The sequence below is a fragment of the Trachinotus anak genome, unplaced genomic scaffold, assembly GCF_046630095.1.
Source record: "Trachinotus anak isolate AG129_WGS33_773 ecotype Australia unplaced genomic scaffold, CSIRO_AGI_Tana_v1 ptg000002l, whole genome shotgun sequence".
In the NCBI taxonomy this organism is placed as follows: domain Eukaryota; kingdom Metazoa; phylum Chordata; class Actinopteri; order Carangiformes; family Carangidae; genus Trachinotus; species Trachinotus anak.
In genome coordinates, this window is record NW_027273853.1 from 3222623 (window position 1) to 3236991 (window position 14369).

Sequence of the window (14369 nt, forward strand, 5' to 3'; positions counted from 1 at the left end):
GAGCTAAAAAGCTAAAGAGCTACATGCTGCAGAAATAACTTTTGTTAAATAACCCAATATATTTGAACCATCTGAAGTAAACTGTATAAAAGAGGGATGCACAGACAAAGTATAGAGGTCGCTCACTCTCTTTGTGGAAAAAAATGCCAAAGTGAGAAGTTTTGTGGTCTTGCAAAACAGAAACTCCATAACTACAAACTCAATGAAGGACCACAAAGAGCATCAAGCCAAAGAGTGAGGTCCAATGACGGGATGCTCATCTACAGGCCTTAACCAGTAGAATCCTTTTAAAAAACCCAAAGTGAGTGGGTGACAGGTGAAAATATCACGTGTAACCATTGTAGTTATGCCACCACATTAGGGTCCAGACCCAAATGTCAGACCTCTCAGCAGGGCAGTACACAGACACCACAGGAGGAATCACCTCTTATTCTGCTTAAGAGAGGAGGTTTTTGCAAACAGGAAGAGACCATTGTCTATATGTCGCCGGACTGATTATGTCAGCTTACCCCCACTTCACCAGGGCCACTAGGATCAAGGATACACACTCCAAGACAGACAGTAACTACATGACTGTCCTGGGCCGTGAGTATGCTGTCCCAGAGGTGCATTATGTTCTGCTGTGTGTTGTGTATAGCCTTTCAACCCGTGAGGGAGGAATCTGTTGACACCACCTCCACAAATGTGACTCAGCTTCCCAGGGTTGAGTGCCAGAGCTGGTGGCAGAACGTATGTGACTCCTGCCAGTGCTAATCTTGTATAGACCATCCCCAGGCAGATGGGACAGGCTTCATGCTGGTCCTTGTCATGCAAAGAAAATCCACACCCTTGGAGAAATGGGTGGACAGAAGACTTTTCCTTGGCTTGTTTAGTGTTGGCGCTAATTTGAGGTTATTCTGTTAGTGAAGCTAATTGTGAGCTTACCAGTATAAAGCTCTCAGAAGAATGGCACACATAAACAAGCAGATAGCTGAGACACTGACTGAGGCTTTTAAGTTGATTTCAAACCAACTCTTGTCAGTGCTGATGAAACACAGAGCTAACTATCTGTAGTAACTAATGATGAGGTGTTCTTAGTGAGGTGAGGAGCATATGAACTGAAGGATTTGCTAACAGGATTGTATGTGCAGGTGGGGCCTCATATACATGAAGACAGGTGATTTGCCTCTAAGATGTGAATAGAGGTGTCTTCAGTGAGGCCACACGGGGGAATGGTATCCCATACTGGGTCTACATGTGTTGTACCAAGTGAACTGATTGACAACTAACAAAAAACTCAGAATCTGCAATCTGCATGATTGTTTTATTTTGAAATCTGTGAGAGGAAATAATTTATTGTCTACCCTCCAGCTTGACAATTGATCCTCACAGTGCCTTCTGGATGCTCCTGTGTCTCAGCTAAGAAGAGACTCACTTTTATTTACAACTGGCTTCAAGAAAAATATCAGAAGTCCCAGCAAAAGTTTCATTCCTCATTTATTTACACAGATGATGATGATGATAACGATAATATACAACTTTAATTGAAATCCTGGTCAGTACAGACCTCAACCCAAACTGTCTCCTGGATTTCTCTGAACTCACTATCAGAACTGTTCAAATCATCATGACTGCACTTGATATGCCCAGTGGCATCAGACTGACTGCACTTTACAATCCTCTGTAGACTGTAAACTGAACAACTCTGACTCTTAGTGTCATGTGCATGATAGTCACACTGGGTTAATCTGCTGTGTGCATTTTCTCTATGTGATGATAGCCTGTGTTTTCTGCCACTGTTTAAAGATCAAATAGGAGAATATGAGTGAATAAATGTGAAACTTGAATCAGTGAAGATTTCACCCCTGGTTGAAAGAGTCACTGATGCTCCCTGCAAACACTGCAGAGTGTGAAAAGCAGGCACCGAGTTATTTGTTTGTTTTTTTTTACATGTAGGGCACTGCAACAAGTAGAGGAAACATTTAAACAGTCCTTCTAAATATAATTTTATACACTGACACACCTGTACATCTGCTTATTCATGCAAATATCCAATCAGCCAATCATGTGGCAGCAGTGCAATGCATAAAAACCTGTAGATACAGGTCAGGAGCTTCAGATAATGTTCACATCAAACATCAGAATGAGGAAAAAATGTGATCTCAGTGACTGACCATGACGGGATTGGCTGGTTTCTGTGTTTCTGAAGCTGCTGATCTCTTGGTTTTTATTTACGGCCACAGTTCACCATCTTCTAATGGCTCCTTCCTGCAGGATAATGCTCCATGTCACAAAACAAAAACTGGTTTCATGAACATGACAGTGAGTTCAGTGACCTTCAGTGACCTCCTCAGTCTCCAGTAAATTCCTCTGGGATGTGGTAGAACAGGTGATCGGCAGCTTGAATCTGCAGGAACAACGTGATGCAATCATGTCAACATGGAGCAGAGTCTCAGAGGAAAGTTTCCAACATCTTGTTTAATCCATGACATGAAGAACTGAGGCTGTTTGAGGAACTACCCACAGTGAGTGTGATTTTCCTAATAAAGTGCTTTCACATTTACTTAATTACTGTATTCAAAAATCAATACAACAAAATATATGAATAATAATTAAAGTATGCCTTAAACTATCAAAAATACTCAAATGAAAATTAAACTACTTCAATAAAGAAATTCATGTTCATTCACCATTAATAATCACGCACTACATCAATGTCTATCAATCTGTCACTGCTGCCATCTAGTGACTAAAAACTGGAAGGAAGCAACCTCATTGTGAGTGCCAGTGGCCTTTTACTGAGTCAGTATCAGAAAATATACTAATAATAACTAATAATAATAGTAATTGGAATCATACAAGAACACGTAGTAGATACAAGTATTTTTTAACTATGCACACAATTTTCTCCTCAAGTCAAAAAGAGTTTTTTTAAACAATGAACAATAGAGATGGGTCTAGTTTGTTCAAAGGTTTGATTTCAGAACTCAGGGGCTCTTCAAGCAAAAGAGGAAAAAAATAAATACATAAATAATAATAGTAATAACAAAAAATAATTTAAATTTACAAAAATAATCTATTAGTTATTTGTTACAAATGAACTACAGTTATGCGTAAAATGCACTCACTTAATAATAATATGTAAACTGTTTTTTGTAAATGTTTAAGTTAGAAGATATAAAATGTAACATCAGTTATGAAACCATTTTCTGTAGACATAGGACATAGGACATCCTCTGACTTTCTCTATATGACCAAAGAATGTCTAAAAGGGACAACAGAATGACAAGTTATTGCAACAATATTATTATAAACTACATTAACATTACTTAAGAATATAACAGGACCAAAGGAACAACAGAAACCATTTCTGGTAAAAGAAAATAAATCTAGATTTGACCCTGCATAAAACAGCTGTGGACTGTCCTACTGTACATAACTGATGAAACACAACATATAACAGCATAAAATCATTAAAATCATTTCAACACTAAAGCCACATATCAGCCAAAACATACTATTACACGGGTCTTTTACCATGGTCTTTTGCCATTGTCATTCATATCATCAGTCACTTCCACCAGTGTCTCCTCTGTGAGTCTCCTTGCAGGTTATCTGGGTCCTCTCTGAATGTTGGGCATGTTTTCTTGTTTGGGCATCAATAAATACTATGTTGTGATTCACAGTATAATGCCTGTAAACTAGCTGGGCCAGATCATGTCGGTAAACCCACCACTCATCACCAGTGATGCTGGACCTACTATTTGCCCCGTGAGCTACCACTGGAATCAGTACTTCACCCCACCCACTTCCTCCTTTTCCTTTCACCATCCACTCGTCTCATTAATACTGTAACATTAAGAAAAGGCAGAGAAAGGACACATACTGTATACACATATACTTTAAATTCATTTTCGTAGATCATGGTTTGATAAAAAGTATTAAAAAGGTACAAATTTCAGCCCTGGATAATTATGGTGTCTATTATTAATGCTAATAATAGCATTAATAATAATTAATATGTAATATGTAATGTATGTATTGCTTTTCTCTTTTGTCAGAAGTGACTCTCATCTACTACAGTGAATTGCCTTTATCCCCTTATACGTTCCTCTTCATCATGTCCACCGTACCTGTATCTCACTGTATCAATTTCAATTCAGTTTAAAAGGCTTTATTGGTGTGACATTTTGAATGTGTTGCCAAAGCACGATTACAATCATTCAATGGAATTAAATTATCAAAGAAAAAAATCAATAAATCAATAGATAATTAGATAGATAGAATTAATATAATATATTTTTTAAAAGCATTAAGACAGAGAGAGACCATGTTGCCATGGCGATTTTGATTACCTAATTATTACTTGAGTAGTCAGTACTTTTATCTCATGATAAAGATGAAAGAAAAGATGACACAAAACACAAACTGACTAAATCCATTTAAAACTAGAGCTGACCTAATACAAGTTGAAAATAAAAACTTTAATCTGTGACTTCTCCTCCTTTCAGCCTGTGACCTCAGGAGCAATTTTAAGTGGTGACAGAGAAATAAATGATTGCAGGACAGAGGGGTCATAAAAAACTCATTATAATTCCTAATCTTTCCAGAAATATTTCAAATTACAACACTGTTGGGGTCTGTGACAGGACTGGCAAGTTTCTTCAATGTGTGTTTTTCTAAATACAGTCTACAAGCTGTGGAGTAATAATGGCAATAATGTTTAGTGATATGAATAGTGATGTTGTGGTTTGATTCAGGTGTGAGATTCTTTTTCTGATACTTCTCCATTTTCTTGATAATATTTCCTGTTTCCTTTAAAACATGCTGTATATCTGGCTGCATTACTTACACTGATACTGAACCAGACATCTTCTTTGAATCTGTGCAGCAATCTCACACCCTGTCATGGTTTACAACTAAATAAAGACTAAAATGTTTGTGGTTTTCTTTGACTGCAGTGGGGCTAAAATGTCCCCGATCTCAGTCAACCAAACACCTAAAACAGGCAGAAACTGAATTCATGGATGGATGGATCGACATACATTGATCGAGAAAGGTCCTTGATCCCTAACAAAGTATTCAATTTAACCCAAATCATGATCTTTTCCTAAACATAACCAAACCTTTAGAACAGCATTGTCACACCATAAAAGTTATTAGTTATTTGTTTTTATGTGTGGCACATCTCCTCCTGCTAATTGAGGAAACAGTCCTATGGATCACATCAAACAAATGACCTAAGTGGTTGTTTAGGTGGGAGGACTTGTTGCACATTACCGTGAATGGGTGTTTTGTCATACAGTACATTAATAGGCCTCCACCAAAGCTATATAAAGAAAGAATATGGATTCTTAGTTAGAGGTCATGAGCAATGACAAGCATGAAGAGTGTAGGGTACAAAAAAATTCACACAAATATAAAACAAATATAAAATTACCCAACCCAACCCACCTAGAGTACATGCTGAAGTGCTGCATTTATGCTAATTATCAAACTATGTGTTACAAAAGGGGCCTCTGTGACATAAACAAGGCAAATCACTGCCTGAATAGTTATTAATGTTCATGGATATTTGGTTTGTCAGGGAGGTGGGCTAATCTTTATATACGCTGTATGTTGGGAAACTGACATTGGCTGTTTATAGTAGAAAAAATATGTATAAGCTACCAGCAGAGCCTATACATCCTACAGCCTTAGGCCTTATTTTCGTAGACTCACTGAGCACAGTCAAAAGTCCTGTGCACTGCAGACTTGCCAAGTGCACTTTGGTATGTTCATGGAAAGACGTGTCTTGTGAACCTGCAGCACACTTAGAAACAGGGTGGGATCAGAAAGAATATATTATCATACATTGTACTGTAGGTGGGTGACACTGTGACAATCATGGCCTGTCACATTCACTTTCATCCCCTCTCCCAAACATGACGCACTGACAGTTTGGGAATCTCTGAGGGCTTTTCTAAGAGGAAACCTGGTATTTTTCGGGACTGCTATATACAGTTTATTTATTTATATATCATGTATGTATATTGTATATTTTAACACACACCATCACTGCCAATTGTATTTTTACATTTTAGTTTAGAATATTTTGTCACAGTCAGGTACAGTTGTGTTGAAGTGCAAACACCAGTGCTGAACTGGGCTACTGATATTAGGAAGAAAACTGCTGGTCCAATTGAGAATAGTTCCTCTGTCCTCAGGGGTATGGACTTCTGACTTGTCAACACCTGAGTGCGGGAATCTGAACTTGTTCTCCTGATCACCCCGCCCCCTCCCGTTCGATTGTCGTATGTTGATGACGTAGAGGTAATGGCCGCTCTCGCTGTGCAGTGCGGGGTATTTTATTTTCTCTAGCACAGTGGCTTAATTAAACGTTTAGTAATTACTGTAGACTGTAAAAATAATATCAGCGGGAGAGGGGGTTCTTAACGAAGCAGTGCCGTCTTTAAACAGCTCCGGGTCGGCAAGGTGAATGAAATGTGTGGTATTCGGCAGTTAGCAGAGTGTAGCTCGGCTTTTAGCTTAGCTTCAGGGGAGGCTGCATTGTTAATTGAAAGACAGGCTAGTGTGCTAAAGTGTCCGATAATTGCTAATGCGGCAGTTTCCGGCTAGTTATGCCCTTCGTGTAACCGGTTTGTTTATTTATATTCGTTAAGAAAGATTCGATTCGTCTAGTGACGGCGGCGTGCTCGTTGGTTAGCCACGTCTCGTCGCGTTGCTTAGTTATGGGCCTTGTTGCCAACTAGCGCGACCCAGCCATTAGGAGTATTGCCGGTGATGTTACGCTGAAGCTGAACTTATGTAATACTCTAGTTGTGTACACACAAGTAGGTATACCATAAAACTCTTAAGAGATATTTTAAGGTTATTAAGTGTTTAGCTCCTATCGTTGGCAGGTGTTAGCTAGCTTGGCATAAGCTAAGGTTTTTCTATGAATTAGCAGCACCGGAAGCTAATAAAGCAAACCCTGCTGTCACTTATAAACACACTGAGAAGTCCAATTCTGATATCAAGTACTTAGAGTAAATAAAGTTGTAACTTTCTCCAGTTAGGTAGCCAGTTTTTTAACAAGCCAACCGGGTATTCTTTGCTCAGGCAAAGTTCAAACATTTAGAGTTCGTTGACATACATGTTGTGTATTAAGTCCAGTATATGCTGTACTGTACTATGTCTCAATGGTAAATTCCCATTTGAAGGTCTTCCGTATATAGTTAAGTGTATGTCAACAATTTGAATACTCAACACAATTACTAAATAGTAGTTGGTCTGTAAACTACCTTTGGATTTTTCCATTAAGATAAACTGTGGGTTATGGTTGTTTGAAGTTGGAAACACAAAAAATAGAGTTTTAGAAATTCTCTTTTTCTGTTGCATTATTCATATTTTGCTTTTGATTAGAGACAACTTTATTGCTTAGTCGATATTCCGAAATCCTATCCTTCCTAGTATCTAACCTGGCTGATATGTAGATATGTAAATTGACATATTTGGAATAAAGTTTGGCATGGTGTTCTCTTAATGATATAGTAATGGATAAATTTACGATCAAAATGCAGGCTCAGTTAGCATGTTACTTGTTGACTATTTTTAACAGACCACTGTGTTTGTATTTATAACAGAATATTCTCTAATGGATTCTCCTGAAAGCCCTACCCAGTCCCCTCAGTCTCCTGAGGAGGATGAGAAGGGGCTGTCTGACTGTGAGCTGCTGGATTCTTCTGATGAAGAGGAGGACAGAGTCATCTCAGGCTGTGAGATAGTCCATGAAGAGGAAAATGGAGGGCTGGTTGAGGAGGATGAAGAGGAAGTAGTGGAGGAAAGCCAGGGAAGAGGTTTGGACTTAGAGGAGGAGCTAGAAGAAGAGGATGAGGTGGCCCCTGACTTTGTGTCTGATGAGGAGCCCGGAGGAATCGGGCAGGAGGATGAAACCATTGTGCTAATGGAAGGGGATGAAGACGGTCCGCAGGGGGACCAGTTGGATGGGGTGGAGGAGGAGGAAGAGGATAGAGTCATTGACACCCCACAGTCTCCAGACTCAGAGCCAGAACAGGTCAAGAGCTTCACAGATGGAGATGATGGAGAAGATAGGGAGAAAGGATACAGTGTCAGTGGCTACAGAGAAAAACCTGGTCCAGCTGAGGTGGACGATGAGGAGGAAAACAAAAGCAAGGCAGAGGAGGAAGAGGAGGATGATAGGATAAGAGCTGAGGAAGAGGAGAGGAGAAGAACTGTTGCTGTGAAGGAGATGAAGGATGACTCTGCGTCTGTTTCCCGAGAGCTGGATGAGCATGAACTGGATTACGATGAGGAAGTCCCAGAAGAGCCCAGCATCCCCCCACACGAGGAAGACGAAGACGAGGAAGACGCAGAAGAGGAGGAGAGTGAGGAAAAGACCAGTAAGAAGAAGGAGAAGAAACCAATCCTCCCCCCATCCCCTAGAAACAACGAATCCAAGAGAACAGACGATTCCAAAGGGTCCGAGAGGGTGGGCAGAGATTCCTTCAGAGAAAAGAAGAAGGAAGAGGATGACGGAGAAATTGACGAAGGAGAGATTGACGTAAGTGATCGTGGTTTGGCTGGTAGTCATGTTAATCGATGTGAGGTGATTGACCGGGTGCAGGTGAACGGAAAGATGCCTTTCATAATCAGAAGTGTGGAAGTTCTCTTGCCTGTAATTGTTTTTTTATATTCGTCAATGCAAAACTTTGTACAATAGGAGCCGTTGCACATATTGACTGCGGTGATGGCTGGACGATAGAGATGTCTCAAGCTGAGTGTAGGGATCTGTATCAGGACCAATTTGCACATATTTAAATGGATCAGCATCAGCTAAAAAAATCAAATGCTGGTCCTTTCTTGACTGTAATCTACTACTAGTGTTGCAGCACTGCTGTCCTGCACTGCAGGCTCTGGTGCTTTTCACTCTTAAATGCAATGTGTGAATGTGAAAAATAATTTGAGCACACTTGTGTGAGTGACTCTGATTTATCATGTCCAGGTTGGCAATATACCTTAAGCTTCAAATCTCTGTTTATCAAAGAGTAATGTCTAAATATTCAGGTAGTGGTGTTCACTGCCACTTTTACAGGTTGAAACAAATGTTGCTGGCATAAATTCCCTGAAAAACTCGATGACAGGCCAAGATTAGACTTGGCTATTGTCAAGTTTATGTGCTCTCTGCAAACCACAGTGTGTACTCAGCCAGAGATCATTCATGAGGGAAGACTGAGTGTTTCTGTAGTTCCCACAAACCAAACAAAGTGATCATGCTGATTATGTCATGTCAATTTAAGATGTGCAATCTCCGACTTAACATTTGTTTCATATCATATCTAGAATTTAATATAAACTTTATAGTTTTGAATCAGGACCTCTGGTATTTGGATGAATTAGCTAGTGAAAAATGAGGTGTGACAAAACCAGTAGGCTACATCTATTATTTCAGCGTGTCGGATATATATTTTATCAACAGTGCATTACCTCTGCTGCTGTCTTAATGTAAGTATGAGATCGAACTCTGTATCAGCAGGGCCCAAAAAACTTGGTCAGGACATTCCTACTGGACAATATTTACACAGTAATGTCATTATAGAAGAAAAAAAAACTACAATATAACAAATCTACAAAATCCAAACATCCAAATAAAAATCATGTTAGGATTCATCCTGCAACTAATTAATACATGACACAGCTATAACCATGGTGCTCAAAATTTCAATATCAGAGATGTTGCCAGATGTTCTATTACATTTAAGTGTGTTTACAGATAAAATGTATACAGTCAGTGATCATGCCAAGCACTCTGTAATATATTTAACATCAATGTCCATTTTCCTCTATGCAGTATAAAATGTGTGAAATGTGAAATGCACGAGAGCTGCATAAGTAGCTCTAGTAGCAGCTTGTAGTAGCTGTAGTAGTAGCTGTAGTAATAGCTTGTAGTAGCTTACTGTCTTATACTTCTGTTTATACTTCTTTCTGAAATGTGTCTATAGTATCAAAAGTTTGCACAGACTGTCCATTCAGACTAGTGATCTTGTCAAGATTTTTCAGATTATTGACCGTTTTGGGCAAAACTTTCAGACAACTCCTTGTGTTCAGACATATTTTCTATTTTTCACAGTGGAAAGAAAAAGTATGTGAAACATTTTGAACCCCCAGTTTTTTTTTCATTAGTTAGTCTCTGATCCTCATCAAAGTCACATTATAGACATACACAATGTGCTTAAGATGGTAACACTCAAACATGATTTTGATTGATGTTTGCAATATCGACAGGAGTAATACAATTACAATACAGTCCCATTGTAATCCAATCTGTGTTATTAGTTAAATTAGGTTGGGTTTGTTTAAAGTTGGAACTTAGATGAAAATCTGACCCTATTTAAAACATATTAATACATAACTGCAGGTAATTTCAAAGGGTTCACTTACTTTTTCTTGCCACTGTAACTTGGGCTTATTTTGCTAAATGAACCAGAGGGTGGAGTTTTGTAGAAAACTCTATACTTTTTTTAGATACACCTTTAGATACACCTACTGGGTAGGACCCTTTTTGCTCCCTGATCAGATTGACGTTTTGGTGGCAGCGATATTCCTTACAGATTTTACTCCATGTTGATGTGATCATGCATCATCATGCAGTTGCTGCATGATCCCAGTCCACCACACTTCAAAGGTGTTTTACTCAATTGAGATCTGGTGACTGTGGAGGCAACTGGATTAAACTGAGCTCATTGGCATGTTTGAGGAACCAGCTTGGACTGACTGGCACTTTTTGATGATCATGTATTGTAGGGATTCAGCAATAATACTCAGGTGTAGGCTGTGCCATATAAATCAGTCGGTATTCAGGGACCTAATTTGTGCAATGAAAATATTCCCCACACCGTTACACCACCACCCTGAACCGTTGACACAAGACGGGATGGATCTATGGATGTTGTTTCCACCAGTTTCTGACCTTATCATCTGCTCATGGCAGCAGACACCAGGATTCATCAGACCAGGTGGCCTTGTACCAAATTTTCATAGTCCAGGGTTTGGCGAGCATGTGTCCACTATCACATCACTTTCCAGTTCTGAGTTGACAGGAGTGAATTCTGCTGCTGTTCCCCATGCATTTCAAGTTTGATGTGTTGTACATTTAATTCTCAAGTAGATAGATAGAATAGGCCCATCTCCTGATTCACTGAGGCATGTGCAAACCACATAGATTTAAAACTAATATACTGTAAATTAAAACATGCTTTCACTGGATGGTAAACAGTGTGATTAAATAAGCTGTTTTTCCTTGAGGAAATCAGGCGCGAGCAGCTGTTATATAACCAGAATGAACCCGTCTTTCATTTTTGCGTTCCCTGGCTGACACTCCTCAAAATACATATTCATCAACTCTATGGTTTCCCCTTGGAAATCCCTGCAAATTAGTAATAAATACAGTTTTTATACATCATAGCAGAGACACTGGAATTTGTGTGTGTGTGTGAGAGAGAGAGAGAGAGAGCGAGAGTGAGAAATAGAAATAAGCCACTCTCCATATGCCTGATCTTTGGCATGAGTACTAGGTGGGACACCTGTGATTCGTCTTGTTTTCAGTAAGATGCTTTAGTGTGTCATGATTTGTTCTGTGTTTGTGTGGGTAGGATGACGACCTGGAGGAGGGGGAGGTCAAAGATCCCTCAGACAGGAAAATCAGACCACGTCCCATCTGCAGGTTCTTCATCAAAGGTAGGTGGCTGAGAGCAGATCCCACTCCAGAACTTGACCCATATAGCAGCATGGTATTAATATTATTATTGATCACTTTAGGCTTTTGACAGGTATATTGGTGTCTGTGGGTACAGTGGCAAGAAGAAAAATTCTTGAAATTAACTGGTTGTCTGCATTAATTGGTGACAAAATGTGATCTGGTAACACAGTCAAGTATAGTATTATAGTAGTAGTGTATACATATATGATAGTATAAACAGTGTGCTTAAGATAGTATCACACAAACAATTATAATCTTTTTTGTCTTTATTGAACACACACATGAAACATTCGTTGTACTGGTGGGAAAAGTAAATGAACCCTTGGATTTAATAACTGGTCAAACTTCCTTTGGCTCCAATAACCTCAAACCAGCTGCTGATCAGAGCTGCACAATGTTCAGGAGGAACTTTGGATCATTCTTCCTACAGAGCTGCTTCATCTCAGATATTTTTTATGAATGATTGGTGTGAGCGTCTCTTAAACTCATTCCACAGCATCACTGCTGGTGTAAAGTCTGAGCTCTGACTGGGCTGCTCCAAAAGCCGTGTTTTCTCTGTTTTAAGTCCATTTTAGTGGATATACTTTGACGTCTAAGGTCTTTGTCCCTCTCTTTCACCAAACTTCTCCTGAGCTTCAGCGGGTGGACAGCCACCGTGACATCATCCTGTTTGAGACCTTGATAAACTTGGGAATTAGTTTTCCCCTGTGATGTTGAGCTGTCCAGACGCCAGCCCTCCACTGTACTACATCTCTTGTATGCAGTGCGCTGTTTACACCGTACATTACACATGCTGCATGTTCTTCCCAAAAAATTCAGCCTCAGGGCTCTGGCACTCTGGATGCATCATGTATTTCTGCTATTTCATGCAAATCAATGATTCTTGATTTTAAGTCTTAAGATCTTTTTTGCAAGGTATGGGTCACATCATCAGAAGCGCCTTATGAATAGCATACTCAAAATGTATCTGTAAACCAGACCCCCAGTCTTGTTTCATTGACTGGACTCCAGGTTTGATAACTCCTGACACCAGTTAGATAATGATGTCATTGCCCAAGGGGTTCACATACTTTTCTTTTACAACAATACAAAGATTTGTGTGTTATTAGTTAATTGTTAATTGTGTTAATATTGTAACTTAAGTCAATACCTAATTATATTTTAAGACAACTTCACACATGAAAGGGTTCACTTACTTTTTCTTGCCACTGTATGTTTGCAGAATTTGCTCGTCATTGCAGAGTGTGTCCAGCAGAGAGCACTGACAAGTTAATTTTTCAACAGTAAAATGTTTCTGGTCAGAAATCTTAAATAATTGTCTGCGCTTGTCTATTCATACAGTAATATTTTTTATTTAATTCATAGTAGATTTTAATGTAGATTGGAAGTGTGTGTTCACACTGCTACCAACTTTGGTCTAATCTGATAGAATCTCACATCAAAATAAACTAAATTCTTTATTGTGATTTTCTGGCTGACATGTTTTAGAAAATCAATTTTAGCAGTTGTAGTGTTATGTTAACAGAAGAGGGTGAAGAGGATGATGCCCGGGCAGGTTGTTAGATTCTGTTTCTGAGGAGAAAGTAAAGTGAAGGAAAGATATTAAGTTAACCAAATGCAGTGAGGCGATTAGTCACTGAGCTATATAGTTATCTAAAGATAATTATCTTTGTAATCATTGATGTAACATTCTAATTTTTGTTTTATTGTCACACTTTTAAAGAGATGTGAAGACTGTTAGTGTCAGCTTGTGCAGGTTGTTCTAACAGCAGGGGGAGTCATTGTCCTTAAAATAGATGCCAGTTTCTTTTTCTGCTGCCTCAGGAAAACGCGTTCAATTAAAAAACAGACACTTAAAATATAGACTTAAAATTATGGTAAAGCAGTTGTCTGCCAGGAGCAAATGTAAAGGTTCGCCATTGTTCTGTTTATTACCAGTTTATAAGTGATAAATTGATAATTGGGAAAGAGCAATAACGGTTACGGTAATTTATTTACCGTATTTTCCGCACTATAGGGCACACTGGATTATAAGGCGCACTGTCAATGAATGGTCTATTTTCGAACTTTTTTCATATATAAAGCGCACCGGACTATAAGGCACATATACACACACACTGTAATATTATGGTGAAGCACAGTATGTATTATTCCGCGACGCTCCTAACTACGATAGCCGTAATGCTGCAAGCGGTGCGGCTTTGTAGTTTACCAAAGTCGTACTAAAACATTTTGACAGAGCGCCGTGAGCGCTGTGTACCACACAAAATCGCTTTGAGGTCAGTAAGCACAACCAGAATTAATCCATATATAAGGCGCTCCAGATTATAAGGCGCACTGTCGTTTTTTGAGAAAATGAAAGGCTTTTAAGTGCGCCTTATAGTCCGGAAAATACAGTACTACTGCTGGTATTTCGTCAGTTGCAGGTTGTTTGCCTGTTAAGTGTCCCCATGTTGGCAGATGTCTTAAAAGACCATATTGTTTCAACCAGAACAAAAATCATATTCAGTTTTTAATTTGGCAATGCAGTGTACTTAAGCAACATATTGTCTTCCTCTCATTTCACTCTCTTAATCTAAGTATGTACCATGATGTATTTCCTCCCACTCTGAATAACATACTGTCTGTTGTT

At 39.0% G+C, this 14369-nt stretch overlaps 1 protein-coding gene across 2 annotated transcripts in view; it reads left to right on the forward strand.

Annotated features, from left to right (window-relative positions):
* The first annotated feature begins 6279 nt into the window (after positions 1-6279).
* The window catches only part of zc3h18 (zinc finger CCCH-type containing 18), a 42284-nt gene continuing 34194 nt past the window's right edge, over positions 6280-14369 (forward strand). Inside the window, exons 1-3 of one of the 2 annotated variants that reach the window (XM_071490372.1) lie at positions 6280-6812; positions 7605-8542; positions 11631-11715. In XM_071490372.1, coding sequence (XP_071346473.1) covers positions 7616-8542; positions 11631-11715 — 1012 coding nt within the window. In that variant the 5' untranslated portion in view covers positions 6280-6812; positions 7605-7615. The remainder of the gene's footprint in view (positions 6813-7604; positions 8543-11630; positions 11716-14369) is intronic. The other variant, XM_071490362.1, reaches the window with a different exon arrangement.